Genomic DNA, 14918 nt, shown 5'->3' on the forward strand with positions numbered 1-14918 from the left:
GAAATACTCGTTTTATGTAAACTTTTCATTTCGTGAATATTTTCACAAATTAAAATAAAACCTGTTGTTTTGTTATACAGGGTAGCCTAAAAGTCAGGCTGCAAATTTGTAAAATCAACGAGCTTAGTAAAATTTTCACGGAATTTTCAACACAAAAAATCGTTCACAATACCGCGTTAAAATCATGTAAGCAAGTATTGATAATTAAAGTGTGAACACGCCAGTATAACTTTTAACCCAATTCGGTTACTCTATTCGTTGCCCAAACTCAAAAAAGTACACTACTATGTATATTGCGTTCATGACGAAAAAAACTCGAGAGTGCGGCCTGTCTTATGGGATGGACCACCCTGTATTTGTTCGTGGTATTCGAATTTGGGATGTTCAAAAGATGCGAAATTCTTCAAAGGTATCTACCTATTACCTACTCTTACGTTTAGTTACCTACGTATTTTTACATAAGTATCTATGTAATTAAAAAGAAAATTTTCGTAAATAACTCAATTTCTTCAAATATATAATATCTATCTTCGTGTCCATCGAATACATATTCATCATCTTAATTAATACCTACGCACTCGCCTATTCACAAAATATGACGGCATTAGGTTATCTATCTGTTTTCGGAGAAATTGGTATGATAAAAATAAGTGCAACGAGAAATTGAGATAAGTATGAAATGCCACTGTATAGTCTCGTACCAGCTCGTACCTATATAATCTTATACATCCGATTATTTACGTTAGGTTGAGTTTTGTGGCCAGAAGATCAAATTCTCCTGCTGGAAGTTTTGTACCTCCTATTTTACGTACTTCATCTCGAAATAATCAGGTAATTTTTTCAATTATTCGTTGTACCTATACGCACTTAACTTTTAACAATCCATTCGAAGTTTTATGCCTTCACTCTTTTCTAAACGAAAGTACCTACCTGTAAGAAACGATACGTTATGTGCTACTTGAAAATAAATCTTCATCAGCCAATATTTAAGATACACTAGTGAATTTTTCGATGTTTGGTAAATTTTTCAATCAAAATTCAAATTGAACCAAAAATGGAGAAAATCAAAATGTCATCAAATCGACTTGATAAACTTGAATTTGGTATCTAGTCGATATCTCGGTGCGATTTAATGACCATATTTTTATCGTGAAAAATACGAATAATCAAATATTATTGCAGGGCAAAGAATACGTAGGATACTAACAAGGGAACCTATTGAGGTGTCCGCCTCCGATTTGAACGGGAGCGCAATTTTTGGAAAGGGCATGATCTAAAACCCTCAAAACCAAATTTTCAGCTGCCGAATTTCATATCTCGATATTTGGCGAACGTTTGAAAATTCCAAATTGACTGTTTTTGGTGATTTATGCCTTTTTCAAAAAAGTACGTAGGTACTTGATCAGTAAAAATGACCAAAATAAGTCCTAAAACTGATATTAATTCCCTAAATCCAAATTTCACCATTTCCAGCCATTCTGCAGCCTCCAACGCGATTTTTCAGTTTCTCCATAATTTTGAATATGCTCCAGAAGGCGTCAATATGAAGTTGGGCAGCTGAAAATCGAGTTGTGTGTTATACTCGACCTCTTTAACGAGTTTATCCACATTTGAGCCGATGCTGGAGAGGACACCTCAAGAGTGGTTTTTTGACCAGCTTTTTCATAATAGAGCGGGCAAATAGCGGTTTTAAAAAGGAAAAAATTGGCACATGAATTTTTTCTTCAGGAATGTGTTCGGATGGACCCTCTGAACCACCAAAAAAAAGCCGACTCTCCTACCCCTGGAGGAAAATTTTTTAGAGGGCTGAAACCGGTTCCGATTCACGTTTTTTGCGTTTTACTCCGTAAATATTAGGTTTTTGAGAAAAACTACCATGACAAAAAATGTTCCGCTTCAAATTCTCGACAATTTGATACTACGCTCGATACCCATTCCTCAAGGGGAGTGTCCAAAAAAAGGGGTGGAAAGAGTAGGTGTTTCAAAAAAGGTCAGTTCAATAAATTGATCAAAATTACCACTTAATATCATTCGTTTTCGCTCAATTTTTTTTTACAAAGTCTATTCACCCAACTACTAATCAAACTACCATTGGTTTGTCTTCAACCTTCCTCGGGGGTTCGTGAGGGTTGCTTGATTTTTCAAGTAACACACTACTGAATCATATATTTGAAAAACAAATCTGGACGTGCGATATATCGAATAGTATATTTTCGTGGTCGCTGAATACGAATATGAACTTATTTTTTGAATACAACCCCTGAAAGCCCCTCTGTGCCCCAAAATGGGGGTCAAAATTTTGAAAGATCGTGAAAAGTCGAGTGATATATCGAATTGGTACGTTTTCGAGGTTGCCGAGTGCGAATATGAACTTATTTTTTGGGTCTCTCCTCCCAATGTCTCTCTGTGCCCCAAAATGAGGGTCTGAAGTTGGTAATAATCATTCATTGAAACTTTGATGTGGAGAGAACTGAGAATTAAGGAGATAGGGATTCCAACCAGCAGGAAAACTTTTGAACAAAACTAAGTACGTAAACTAAAACTAAAGAGCATGCAAAAATACCCAACAGCCAAAATTTCAATTCTAGACATTTCAAGTCCATTTTTTGATTTTTGCTAAACTTTTTAAATCGTTGCAAAAAAATTATTTAAAAAAATTAAAATTTCTCGTAACTAAGCAGACATTTTAGAGTTATTTTGACCACTTCTGGAGTCTCTTGCAAATTTCTGAAAGTTGAAATTTTCACAAAATGCTACCAAAAATTTTCAAAAATCTGCTGGAGGTTCCTGAACGACTCGAAATGGCTTGAAAGTGTTTCCAGTCGATTTAGGGAATCGAAAATAGAATACATACCAAAACAGCTTTCTAGCTTTATCAAGTAAAAATGTTATCCTATTTAGGGGGCGTAAGGGGATTTTGAGGAATCGTAAGTAGAGCAGGAAAAAAGTGCATATTCCAATTCAGTGTCTCAAAAACAAACAAGTCGATATATCACTCGACTTTTCACGATTTTTCAAAATTTCGACCCTCACTTTGGGGCACAGAGGGGCATTGAGGGGTTGTAGGCAAAAAATAAGTTCATGTTCGTACTCAGCGATTTCGAAAACATACCATTCAATATGTCTCTCGACTTCTTCATTTTTTCAAAATTTTGGTTTTTTTTGGGGGGGCAGTTGGGAGCTGTGAGGGGTTGGGCCCAAAAAATATGCCCATATTCGTGCTCAGCGAATTCGAAAACATTCAAGTCGATATATCACTCGACTTTTCACGATTTTTCAAAATTTTCACCCTCATTTTGGGGCACAGAGAGACATTGGGGGGTGGGACCCAAAAAAATAAGTACATATTCGCACTCGGCGATCTCGAAAACGTACCATTCGATATATCACTCGACTTTTCACGATTTTTCAAAATTTTTACCCCCATTTTGGGGCACAGAGAGGCTTTCAGGGGTTGTATTCAAAAAATAAGTTCATATTCGTATTCAGCGACCACGAAAATATACTATTCGATATATCGCACGTCCAGATTTGTTTTTCAAATATATGATTCAGTAGTGTGTTACTTGAAAAATCAAGCAACCCTCACGAACCCCCGAGGAAGGTTGAAGACAAACCAATGGTAGTTTGATTAGTAGTTGGGTGAATAGACTTTGTAAAAAAAAATTGAGCGAAAACGAATGATATTAAGTGGTAATTTTGATCAATTTATTGAACTGACCTTTTTTGAAACACCTACTCTTTCCACCCCTTTTTTTGGACACTCCTCTTGAGGAATGGGTATCGAGCGTAGTATCAAATTCTCGAGAATTTGAAGGGGAACATTTTTTGTCATGGTAGTTTTTCTCAAAAACCTAATATTTACGGAGTAAAACGCAAAAAAACGTGAATCGGAACCGGTTTCAGCCCCCTAAAAAATTTTCCTCCAGGGGTAGGAGAGTCGGCTTTTTTTTGGTGGTTCAGAGGGTCCATCCAAACACATTCCCGAAGAAAAAATTTATGCCCCTGCTTTTTTACTTTATTTTCCCGCTCTATAACAAAAATATCAAAAATTAAAAATTTTCCGTTTGCGAGAAAATTTTTGAAGTTTGCACTAATCGCTATATTTTGTCAAGAATTAACCCCAGGAGGGCAAGTTTTGTCATTTCCACTCATTCTGGAGCTTGCATCGTCTGGAGAATTTGAAAAATCGCGCTGGAGGCGCCAGAATGGCTGGAAATGATGAAATTTGGATTTAGGACTCATTTTGGCTATTTTCAATGATCATGTACGTACTTTTTTGAAAAAAGCATAAATCACCAAAAACAGTCAATTTGGAATTTTCAAACGTTCGCCAAATATCGAGATATGAAGTTGAGCAGCTGATAAAATTTGGTTTTGGAGGGTTTTAGAGCATGCCTTTCCAAAAAATGCGGTCCCGTTCAAATCGGAGGCGGACACCTCAAGAAGTTCCCTCAGGTATATGGTATTATAAATACTCGCCATAAAATTGGCCGAAAATGTAGATAAATTCGCTCAACAGATTAATATCGAACCACAGACTCGAAGTTTCGCTGCTCAAATTAATTTCGACCCCATTCTGTAGAAATTAAAAAATTCTAGATAAACCGGAAATCGCGCTGGCAGTCTAACACTACCTGCAATGGTGGAATTCGGTTCGGGAGGGTTCATTTTACGAGTAGTTCCAATACTAATTTTTATCTTTTTCACCGAGCATATTATTAAGTAATTTTATGATATTTTATTTTTTTAAATAAACGACATCATCGAAAGTGTTCAACAATAATCGCTTCATCGAATAATAGTCTAGTGCAGCTGATAAATAATTAGGAGCTTAGGAAGGTTCAGAGCTTCAGACTATGCCTTTTTTAAAAATGTCGGCTCTGTTCAAATCGAAGACGATAATTTATAGTGGTGCAACATTAGTACCAATTTTAACTAGGTACTTATAATATAACCAATCAAAAAACATGCGTCAATCAAAACCTCCCCTTTGATCAAATTTTCATCACAATTATATGGATTCAGCTAGATACCTACTTCGTTGAAATCAAATTTTTACGTTTTTCCCATGATTGTATATGTACGTAAATCAGCTACCTAGTAAAAATAACTTTTAAGCAAACGAAACTTTGAAAAATTGAACAAAAATACAAGTAGGTACCTACTCAATGTTAAGTTTTTCAAAAATCGAATTTCCAATGTTATATGGTTTGTAAATTCTAATGGGCGTTCTCTTCATTTTTCAGAATAACCAGAAAATTCAAAATAAAAACAAAAACCAGTCAAGGAAAACAATCGCCGAGCTGAAAGACATGTCTACCAAATCATATCTTCATTTCATCACTTTTATTGGTTTTCTCAGCATCTCAGTTCATGGATTCTATGAGAACCATTCCGAAACGCATTCCATAAGTGAATGTAGGCCTACTGCTTATCCTAAAAACACATCTGATTCCCTATCAGAATCTTTCGTCGAGTTATTTAAACAAACATCGGTTGTACAAGTTCAGTTGGCTATCAAGATGAGCGAGATGGAAAAACGAGACATTGAATTGAATCTGAAAGAAAAAGAGGCTGAAAAACAAAAGGATGTAATTAAAAGCCTAGAGGAGCTACTCAAGCAAAAGGAAGAATGCATCAATAAAACTGCTGAAACTCTCAATGAAACTGACTCCCAAGTAAAACTTAGAGAGGCAGAGGTAAAACAAAAAGAAGACATAATCAACAAAAAAGAAACTGAAGTCAATTATAACGAATACTTGTTAAAAAAACGAGAAGCAGAAGTAAATCAAAAGGAACACACAATTAACAAAAAAGAAACTGAAGTCAAAAACAACGAAGAATTATTAAAAACACGAGAAAACCAGTTGAATGAAAAAGAAAACGAATTGGAAAAATCGAATGCAGATGTGAGGAAGCGAATAGCGCAATTGAAACAGAATGAAGAAAATATTGAGAAAACTGAAACTGAAATCAAAAAGAGAGAAGAAATTTTGAAAAAACAAGAAGAAAAATTGAAGCAAATAGAAAATAAAATCTGTTCAGTTTCTTGGGTTCGTACATCTGATGGTAATAAACCTGCAAATGCACTTGTAGGAGGACGAGGAGCATCAGGTACATTGTATATTGGGCGAGCACACCATAACGGTTCCCTGATTCCTGGATGGGCATATCTCGGGTCTAACATATATATTACAGATTATGGCCATGCATATTCGTACAACACTGACAATTATGAAGTTGCTACATTTGATAAAAATAATATCTGTCGAGTCATTTGGGTCAAGGCATCCAATGGTAGTGTCCCTACAAACGCAATTGTAGGAGGATATGACAGTCATGGAGAAAACTTATACATCGGAAGAGCAATTCACGGGGATAATTTATATGTGGGAAAAGTACAACCCAGTCTTCATTGCTTGTTCATTCCATCTTATGACGTTGTATATCGTTACACCGAGTATGAAGTTGCGGTAATCGAATTATATGGCTAAGCCATACATACATATACGTTCAACAATTTTCCAAAAAAAAAATCCTACCCAAGAGTTTAAGTGGAAAAAACATGTGTTTTAGGATTTGTTTCATGTTTATTTATTACAAAAACCTATCATGTCAACGTTCAAAAAAATAAAATTAAAAATGGTTGAAAAAACTTGTTTTGAAGATTTTTGTGTTCATTTACTCCCACACTCGACATAAAGACATCGATTTTAGAACCATCATTCCTCATAATTTATAAACGCAAACTAGCTCTGCGAATACCTTCAAGGTTTCGATAAACCGAAAAATTGATTTTTTTCCAATATTTATTTCCTACCAATTAGTGTCTTAGATAAATTTCATGAAATCAGTTGCGTTTAATTATTTTTCGTACACAGGTATAATTTATCACCTACCTCTCTGATAAACTAAATGCTTCCTATTGTACCTACTGATGAAAGAATAGTTACTATTTTGCACTGAACAAAAATTAATTTTGAATTATGGACATTATCAATGTTAGGAAACATGTGCGTAGGTACCTATCTAATAACAACCTACGTACCTTTAAATATACGTAATAAGGTATATGCTAATTTAAAAAAAAAATTATATCTAATCCTATACGTTTGTTCATTATGCTTTGGTGTTTTGTGACAAGAAGATCAAATTCTGCTGCTGGAAGTTTAGTACCTCACCTATTTACTGCGTCTTGAAATATGTAGTAAGGTAAGCTTTTTAATTTCATACCTACTCACATTCGCTTCAAGATAACTATCCATTAGTAGCTGGGAGCCATAGGATGGTACCAAATAATTGAAAATTCTTCCTAAAAATTGAAACGATCCATTCGAAGTTTTATGCCATCAATCGTCATTCTTTTCTAAACGAATACCTAGGTATTATATGTACTTAGGTACTTGCAGAAAATTATACTTGTGTGTGCTATGCATTAAACCAACTCAAAAATGAGATGATATCGCACCTTGGGAGTAATATAAAATTACATCTCAAAAATTTATTTTGACATTTTTGCGTGTTTGGGGTTCTTCAACCAAAAATAACACTTTGAGTTGGGTAGGTATATTATCTAGATCTTGTAAAAACGCAAATGGTCTAACTCAAAATCCCATCAACATTGCAAGTTGTTTGGAGTTATAAGGGCACATCTCAAAAAACTTCGCCTTTTTTGAGTCGTACATACTTACAAAGTGTTAAAAAACAGTTTTGATTGAAAAAAGTTGTTAAATTGATCGCTTTTCAGAAAAATTGAATTTGCATATAAATAATGAAATTTTATTTTGTTGAGAAAAACTGAAAAACTAGGCACTCTAGAAAAAAACTAACCATTACGTCGATTGGAAATTGAATTCTCTACAACTTTGTTAACATGAAATTTTTTTGGACGCTTCCGCTTCCTATCGCCTCCAGATCAATTTTAATGAAAGGTTATAACTCAAAATGTTTTCCAAACATTGAGATATTTTCTCTTTAAGATTTTATTTTTCAAAGTGTTCTTATGCTAAACAAAGGTAGGATACTAGATCTTTAAAATGAGGTGCTATTCATTCCTCACAATTGATTATAAGTTGATAACAATAATGAATCAAGTTTTTTAAAAAAAGAAACTCACTCTCCTGTAAAATTTCACTTTTTTGAGATGTATCTACTTAACCCTATCACTTCCAAGGTGCGATAATATGATTTCATATTTTTTAATGGATAAATAATAGTTTTATTTATTCACGTGTTTTCTCAAGGTACCTACCTATCTACCTACTGTGCAGGTACCTAGTAAAAAAAAATGAAGCTTTGAAAAATTTAACAAAATACTTATTCACTTGAATACTTGCCTAGTAACTCAATATTAGGTTTTAAAAAAATGTAAGTACTTCACAATTTTCTAATGAGCGTGTCCCATTGATTTTCCAGGAAAACCAGAAAATTGATAACAAAAACAAAGACCAGTCAATGAAAACAATCACCAAGCTGAAAAACATGCATTCCAAATCATATCTTCATTTCACCATTTTTACGGTGTTTCTGAGTATCTCCGTTCAAGGATTCCGTGAGGCCACTTCTAATACCCATTCCATAAGTGAATCAATTAGGCATACTGCTCTTCCTAAAAACACATCTGATTCCCTATCAGAATCTTTTGTCGAATTATTTAAACAAATATCGGCTGTACAAGTTCAGTTGGCAATCAAGATGAACGAGATGGAAAAACGAGACATCGAATTGAGTCTGAAAGAAAAAGAGGCTGAAAAACAAAAGAATGGAATAAAAAAGCTAGAGGAGCTACTCAAGCAAAAGGAAGAATACATCAATAAAACAGAAGCAGAACTTGGAAATAAAGAAGGAAAAATCGAATTGAGAGAAACCCAAGTTCAGAAAGAAGAACAAAGCGTAGATCAGGCAGAAAACGAAATTAAAATCAAAGTGAAATCAATCAAAGAACAAGAAGAACATGTCAAACAGAGGGAAGAAAATATTACAAAATTTGAAATCGAAATCAAAAAAAGAGAAGAAATCTTGAAGCAGAAAGAAAATAAAACTTGTTCAGTTTCTTGGGTTCGTACATTTAATGGTAATGTACCTGCAAATGCAATTTTAGGAGGACAAGAAGGAACAGACACATTCTATGTTGGACGGGCAAACCATAGCAATTTCCGGATTATTGGAAAAGTACTTCCCAGGCTACAGTCGATATACATTCCACTCTATGGCAAAGAATATGGGTACAAAGACTACGAAGTTGCTGTAATAAATCCACCCATCTGAAATGTCTGTTACTTAAATATGTATTATGTATACGATTATGTGGGCATAGAAAGATGCATCAACTTTCCACATAGTAGAAATATTCCATCGCTATACCGATGATGATTCGCATGTTTCCTATTCATACGATGGGTGGTTATTGTGATAAAAAAAATACAAATAAAAATAGGCTTCAAGATTACTTTATTTTTATGTGCATTATGTAGACCACAAAAATTATCCGGTTTGTATTTTAAAAAAGTTTTTAAAAAATTGAATCAGTTTACCTATTTGTTGTGAAAGGGATTATATTATTATTTAATACAATAATTCAACTTCGACTATCACGACATAGGTTAAAATTTCAGCAGAAAATCGAAATTTTCCATCACAATTTTTTGTAAGCGTTTTGGAAGCATTTTGAGCCCAAAATTGGGTCATGAATTTCGGTGTTTTTGAAAAAGGTGTCATGCAATATACCAAAATAGATTGAAATTTTGGCAAAAAAATAAAAATTTTCATCATAACTTTTTCTGAGCATTTTTGAAAATTTTCTACTGAAATTTGGCTGATTTTTGATACTTAAATATCAATGAAGGAATGACGATCGATGGCCTCTATCAAGTATCAAAGTATGCTGAAATTATTCGAAAAAATCAATCATTTAAAATGCCTGCCTTATAATCTAATTAAAAATTACCTGCAATGAAACATTTCCATAATATACAGACAAAAAAAAAGTTAGTCAGATGGTATCTACATGGTAAAATTTACAAAAATGGAGAAAAACTTTAGGATGATTCGTCGAACGAAAAATTGATAACCAATGATGCAAATACCAACTTTTCAACAACTCAAAAAAATATACTATCAATAAAATGTACCGATACAAACGTGCGGTAGGTCGATAAACCTACCTCGTAGGTAATTAAAAAGAAACATTCACGGAAAGCTCCATTTTTATTACATTGTTGTTTTACTGTGTCTGGATTATGAATTATTTCAATCCATAAATGTAGTAGGTATGTTTATACTTAAACGTTTGCTAATTCACTAATAATTATAGATTCGTATTCACAGGATAGGTATGTTATCTTTGCTTCTTGGAAGTAGGTAGGTATACGAGTATGATATTGAGAAGTGCATCTAAAAATGGGCAAGTGAAATTCTATATCGGGCTCGAATAATCTTACCTACATATAAGTAGGTACATTGACATTCGTTTATTTATGTTGGTATTTTTGTTGCAAGAGGATCAAACTCATTCTGCACGGAAGCTGCACTTTACTCGCATGTTAGTTATCGACTGCTCTTTGAAATAATCAGGTAAGTAAGTTTTTCAATTAGATAAATGCTTAAGTTTTGCTTCAGTGATATTATATAATTGTATAGAATAAGGAAAAAAGTGTTGAATCAAACCCATCTAATTGAATATTGTACGAATCAGTCTAAAAGCATAATTAAAAAATTCAGATTTCTTCCTAAATCATAATAGTTATGCCCCTATAGTGGAAATATCCATTCGAAGTAATTATAAAATTTTTTTAAAGTTTTTTGTTCACGCCATTTAGGTGAAGAAATACTCAAATTAAAATTTGTCTTAATGAGCTCATAAATCATATTATAATATCTACTGTAGGTATTTATTGGGGTGGATCACAAAAAAAAATCGGTGGATTTTGGCCAATTCAGCAGAGACTATATCGTTTTGAGTCGAAAATTGCTCAGAAAAAATTTCAACTCTGGAGGTTCCCATGGAGGGGCAGATATGGACCCTCAAAGAAATGGAATTTTTGAATTTTTACGCTCCTGTTGCTATCCAACCTGTTTTGAGAGAAATGGATCAGTGTCCTAAGTGATTTTTTTTGTCATTATTGGACATTAAAAAAAAAAAAAACATAAGAAAAGCGATGTTTTTGAATATTTTTCTCAATTTTTCAAAATTGGCAATAATGACTCAGATAAGTAGCACCTCCGCGTTCCAAAATAGTTCCCCTATTTAAGAAATGATATCATTCAATTGTATTTTGGCATTAGTTAGGTACCTAATAAATGTGAAATATTTGTGAAGAAAACATTTCCAAAACACGAATTTACCTAAAACTAAATGATTTGCAAACTTTTAAATGCTCTCAGTAGAACCTTAAAACTGCAGGTCTTGGACTTTGACGACGATAGCGTAGATCGACGAAGAATCTGAAATATTTTCATTTTGAATTGGACCATTTTTCCGAAATTAAGTTGAATAGTAGCAGCAGCTGAGCAAAAAAATCCAATTGATTGAAAATTCTCTCTTTTCGAGGGTCATATCTTCGCTTCGAGGAAACCTCTGGAAGTATCGTTTTTCATGAGTAACTTCCAACTGATACTAAAAGTCTGTTTCGAATTTGGTATCTGCCTGAGACTTGACGTCACCATCGTGACTTCGTGACCATGATTTTTGGTCATAAAGCCCCCACAAAAGAATTTAAGCAACCCCAATTGATTTTTTAATTCTTTTTGACAGTTCCTGAAAATTTACAATTGTGATTTTGGACAGTTTGATCAAAATTATTGTGAAAAGTTTAATAATCGAGATATTTTGACCTGCTAAACACGAATCTAGCGCTGGTTTTTCGTAAAAGAAATTTTTAATGGTGGAAAAATGCTTTAAAATTGATAATGTAATTTTTGCGAACCATAAACCCTCAAGCTTGGTAGATGAGGGTTAAAATTGGTTTTGAATTTTTAATTCAATGGGTCAGGGGAATTCAGAAAATCAAATTCCAACTTTGAAGGAGGTGTAGTGGGAGGTTTTTCCCTCTTTCCTCACATTATTTGCTGGGTAAATATTTCCTTAAACGAAACCTCATCTATGTCCCTCCCGTTTATAATATTCTCAATATTTATGAATATCATTGCACCGCGCCGGTCATATTATCAATCCTGTTTACGACTAGCGGCGTTTCGAGGAACTTACATTTAAGCTTCCTACGTTTGAAACTTTCGCATGAATCTTCAGTAGGTCCGAGCACCTCGGCCTGCTCATTCGATGTAGTGAAAAGTGATACCGGTTATATTCATCATGAAATATGTTACAAGAAAACTTGAATCTCAATGAGACAATTCAATCATTCAACATCATAATTAAATTAAATCTTTAATTATCCAAAACCAATCTCTCTCTTTTCCTATTATCGTCTTATCTTCCATTTTTATTCTTAGAGAATAGGTGATTAATTCATCCGGTCGACATAGGGTAGCTGTCACCTATTTCAGTTGATTTCTCTGACCAGGGTATGCTATTGATTTTTTTATTTAATTATAAGCTGCACAATTTTCTTTATCTTTGTTGTTTTCTAATAAAAGTCTCAAAGCAGTGTGCTTGTTACTTTCTTCAAGTTTGATGGGTTAGGGGTGCCCTTTTTATCCCTTCATATTATTCTTGGTATACCTATTTTCTTCGTCCTTTGGTAGTTATTTAATGGTGAAAGACCCTGATTTTAATTACTCATCCGGTTGCATGATTTTTATGTATGAATCTTCATGGTAAATCTTCGAGATACATTCGTTTCATGATCAATATTGCGCCAATGCGGATATTGATCCATTCAGGTTCAACATATCAATTCGATCTAGGTCTAAGATTCTATGCTTTCTTTATTCATTTTTATTTATATTGCCCGAATAACCCATGGCGAGGCGGTAAGTCGCCAGACATGGGTGTGCTTTAATTAGCTAGGTCATTTCCCAGGGGCTAATTCATTTTTTTTTAGTACTTGGGATGATTCGTGCTTGAAAAGGAATTTTCTGCACGCTTCAGAGGCCAAAATACTGCACAGGTGATACCACCCAAAAGTGGCAATTAATCCAGATTTTTTCAAAAATGGCCCAACCTTGAGGACCCCTTGCTCAGCCTCCTGAATAGCTAGGGTGCTCAAAATTTTTCTTGGTAGTCTCTCACTCAATGTAAACGCCTCCTTGCCAATTTTTTGTCAAAAATCCAGGTCATCTTTTCTCTTTCAATCCACCCTAATGTGTAGGCATAAGCTATTTTTTGAATAGGTAGGTACCTAATCTTTTCTACACCTTTAAATTCCGAAATTTTCATCGAGAACCCAGTGGTATGAAATGAAATTTTGTAAACTTGAACTATGATGTCGTCAGTTTATTTAATAATATAATTCACAGGTTTTTCAATAGTGCCCCATTCATTTTTCAGAATAACCAGAAATAATTGAAAAGAAGAACTAAAACTCGCCCAGGAAAATTAACCACCATCTACATTGCGAGACAAGCCAGAAGACATGTATTCCAAATCATATCTCCATTTTACCACTTTGATGGTGATTCTGAACAACTCGGTTCTTGGATTTTATGTGGATAATTCTATTACAATATACAAGTATCCCATATTAAGCGAATCAAATATTCAGTCCCCTAAAAACGTATCTGAATCCCTATCAGAATCTTTTATCGAGTTGATTAGAAAAATAATGGATGTAAAAGTTAAATTAGACATCAAGATGAGAGATATGGAAGAACAAGGCATTGGTTTGAGTCTGAAAGAAAATAAGACCGAAAAACAAAAGGATGAAATAAAAATGCTAGAGGAGCTACTCAAGCAAAAGGAAAAATACATCAACGAAACAGCAGCAGAACTCAGAAATAAAGAAGAAAAGATCAAATTGAGGGAAACCCACGTTCAGGAAAAAGAACAAAGCATCGATCAGGCAGAAAAAGAAATGAAAGTGAAAAAGAGATCCATCGAAGAACAAGAAGAACAAGCCAAACGGAGGGAAGAGAATATGATTGCAACACAAATGGAAATAGAAAATCGCAAAAATCAGTTAAAAACATTTGAAGCGGAATTGAAACAGAAACAAGCAGAGATCGAATCACAGAAGGATGAAATAACTAAACAACTAGAACTAATCAAGCTAAAGGAAGAAAGTGTCAATAAAACTAAATTGCTAATGGAATTCAGAGAGACTTCGGTGAAGCGAGGGGAAGAAGCTCTCAAAAAAAATGAAATTGAAACATCTGCAGAAAAAGAACGTATTAAGAAACGTGGAGAAGACTTGGATAAAAGAGAGACAGACGTGAAACAAAAAGAAATTGAAGTCAAAAACAACGAAGAATCAGTAAAAAAACGAGAGGCAGATGTAAATCAAAAGGAAGACAAAATCAACAAAAAAGAAGCTGAAAACAAAAACAACGAAGAAATTTTAAAAGAACCGGAGACAGAAGTGAAAGAAAAAGAAGACCCGATCAACAAAAAAGAAACTGAAGTCAAAAACAATGAAGAATCAAAAAAAAAAACGAGAGGCAGAAGTAAATCAAAAGGAAGACACAATCAACAAAAAAGAAATCAAAAGTAAAACCAATGAAGAAGTTTTGACAGGACGAGAAGCAGAGGTAAAATAAAATGAAGACAATATCAACAAAAAAGAAGCTGACAACAAAAACAATGAAGAATTTTCAAGAAAACGGTGGACAAAAGTTTAGGTACATAGGTAGCTAAAGTACACAGACAAAATTATCGTTTAATAGATATATCATTAATTCAGGAATTTTATACCTATACCTATACGTACTCTAGAATAAACATACTCAAACATTTTTTTTTATCATATCTTTTTTGTGGGAACTCTAATTCTGGAAAGTTGAAAGTCCATAACTTTTTGAAC

At 33.8% G+C, this 14918-nt stretch overlaps 2 protein-coding genes across 3 annotated transcripts; both read left to right on the top strand.

The window, feature by feature from the left end:
- Window positions 1–672: 672 nt before the first annotated feature.
- On the top strand, window positions 673–9451 carry LOC135838179 (uncharacterized). Its single transcript, XM_065353813.1, has 3 exons — window positions 673–831; window positions 5250–6494; window positions 8419–9451. The coding sequence occupies exons 2-3, from the start codon at window positions 5316–5318 to the stop codon at window positions 9268–9270; spliced, it is 2031 nt and encodes a 676-aa protein (XP_065209885.1). The 5' UTR covers window positions 673–831; window positions 5250–5315; the 3' UTR covers window positions 9271–9451.
- A 993-nt stretch (window positions 9452–10444) lies between these two features.
- LOC135834405 (golgin subfamily A member 6-like protein 22) lies at window positions 10445–14850 on the top strand. Of its 2 annotated transcripts, none has more exons than XM_065348268.1 (2): window positions 10445–10575; window positions 13451–14850. In XM_065348268.1, exon 2 carries the CDS (start codon window positions 13536–13538, stop codon window positions 14607–14609), a length of 1074 nt encoding a protein of 357 aa, XP_065204340.1. In that variant the 5' UTR covers window positions 10445–10575; window positions 13451–13535; the 3' UTR covers window positions 14610–14850. The 2 variants fall into 2 exon arrangements, with proteins under 2 accessions (XP_065204340.1, XP_065204341.1); XM_065348269.1 differs by lacking the exon at window positions 10445–10575 and adding an exon at window positions 12386–12525.
- Window positions 14851–14918: the final 68 nt, after the last annotated feature.

The sequence above is a fragment of the Planococcus citri genome, chromosome 2 (assembly GCF_950023065.1).
Source record: "Planococcus citri chromosome 2, ihPlaCitr1.1, whole genome shotgun sequence".
Taxonomy (NCBI): Eukaryota; Metazoa; Arthropoda; class Insecta; order Hemiptera; family Pseudococcidae; genus Planococcus; species Planococcus citri.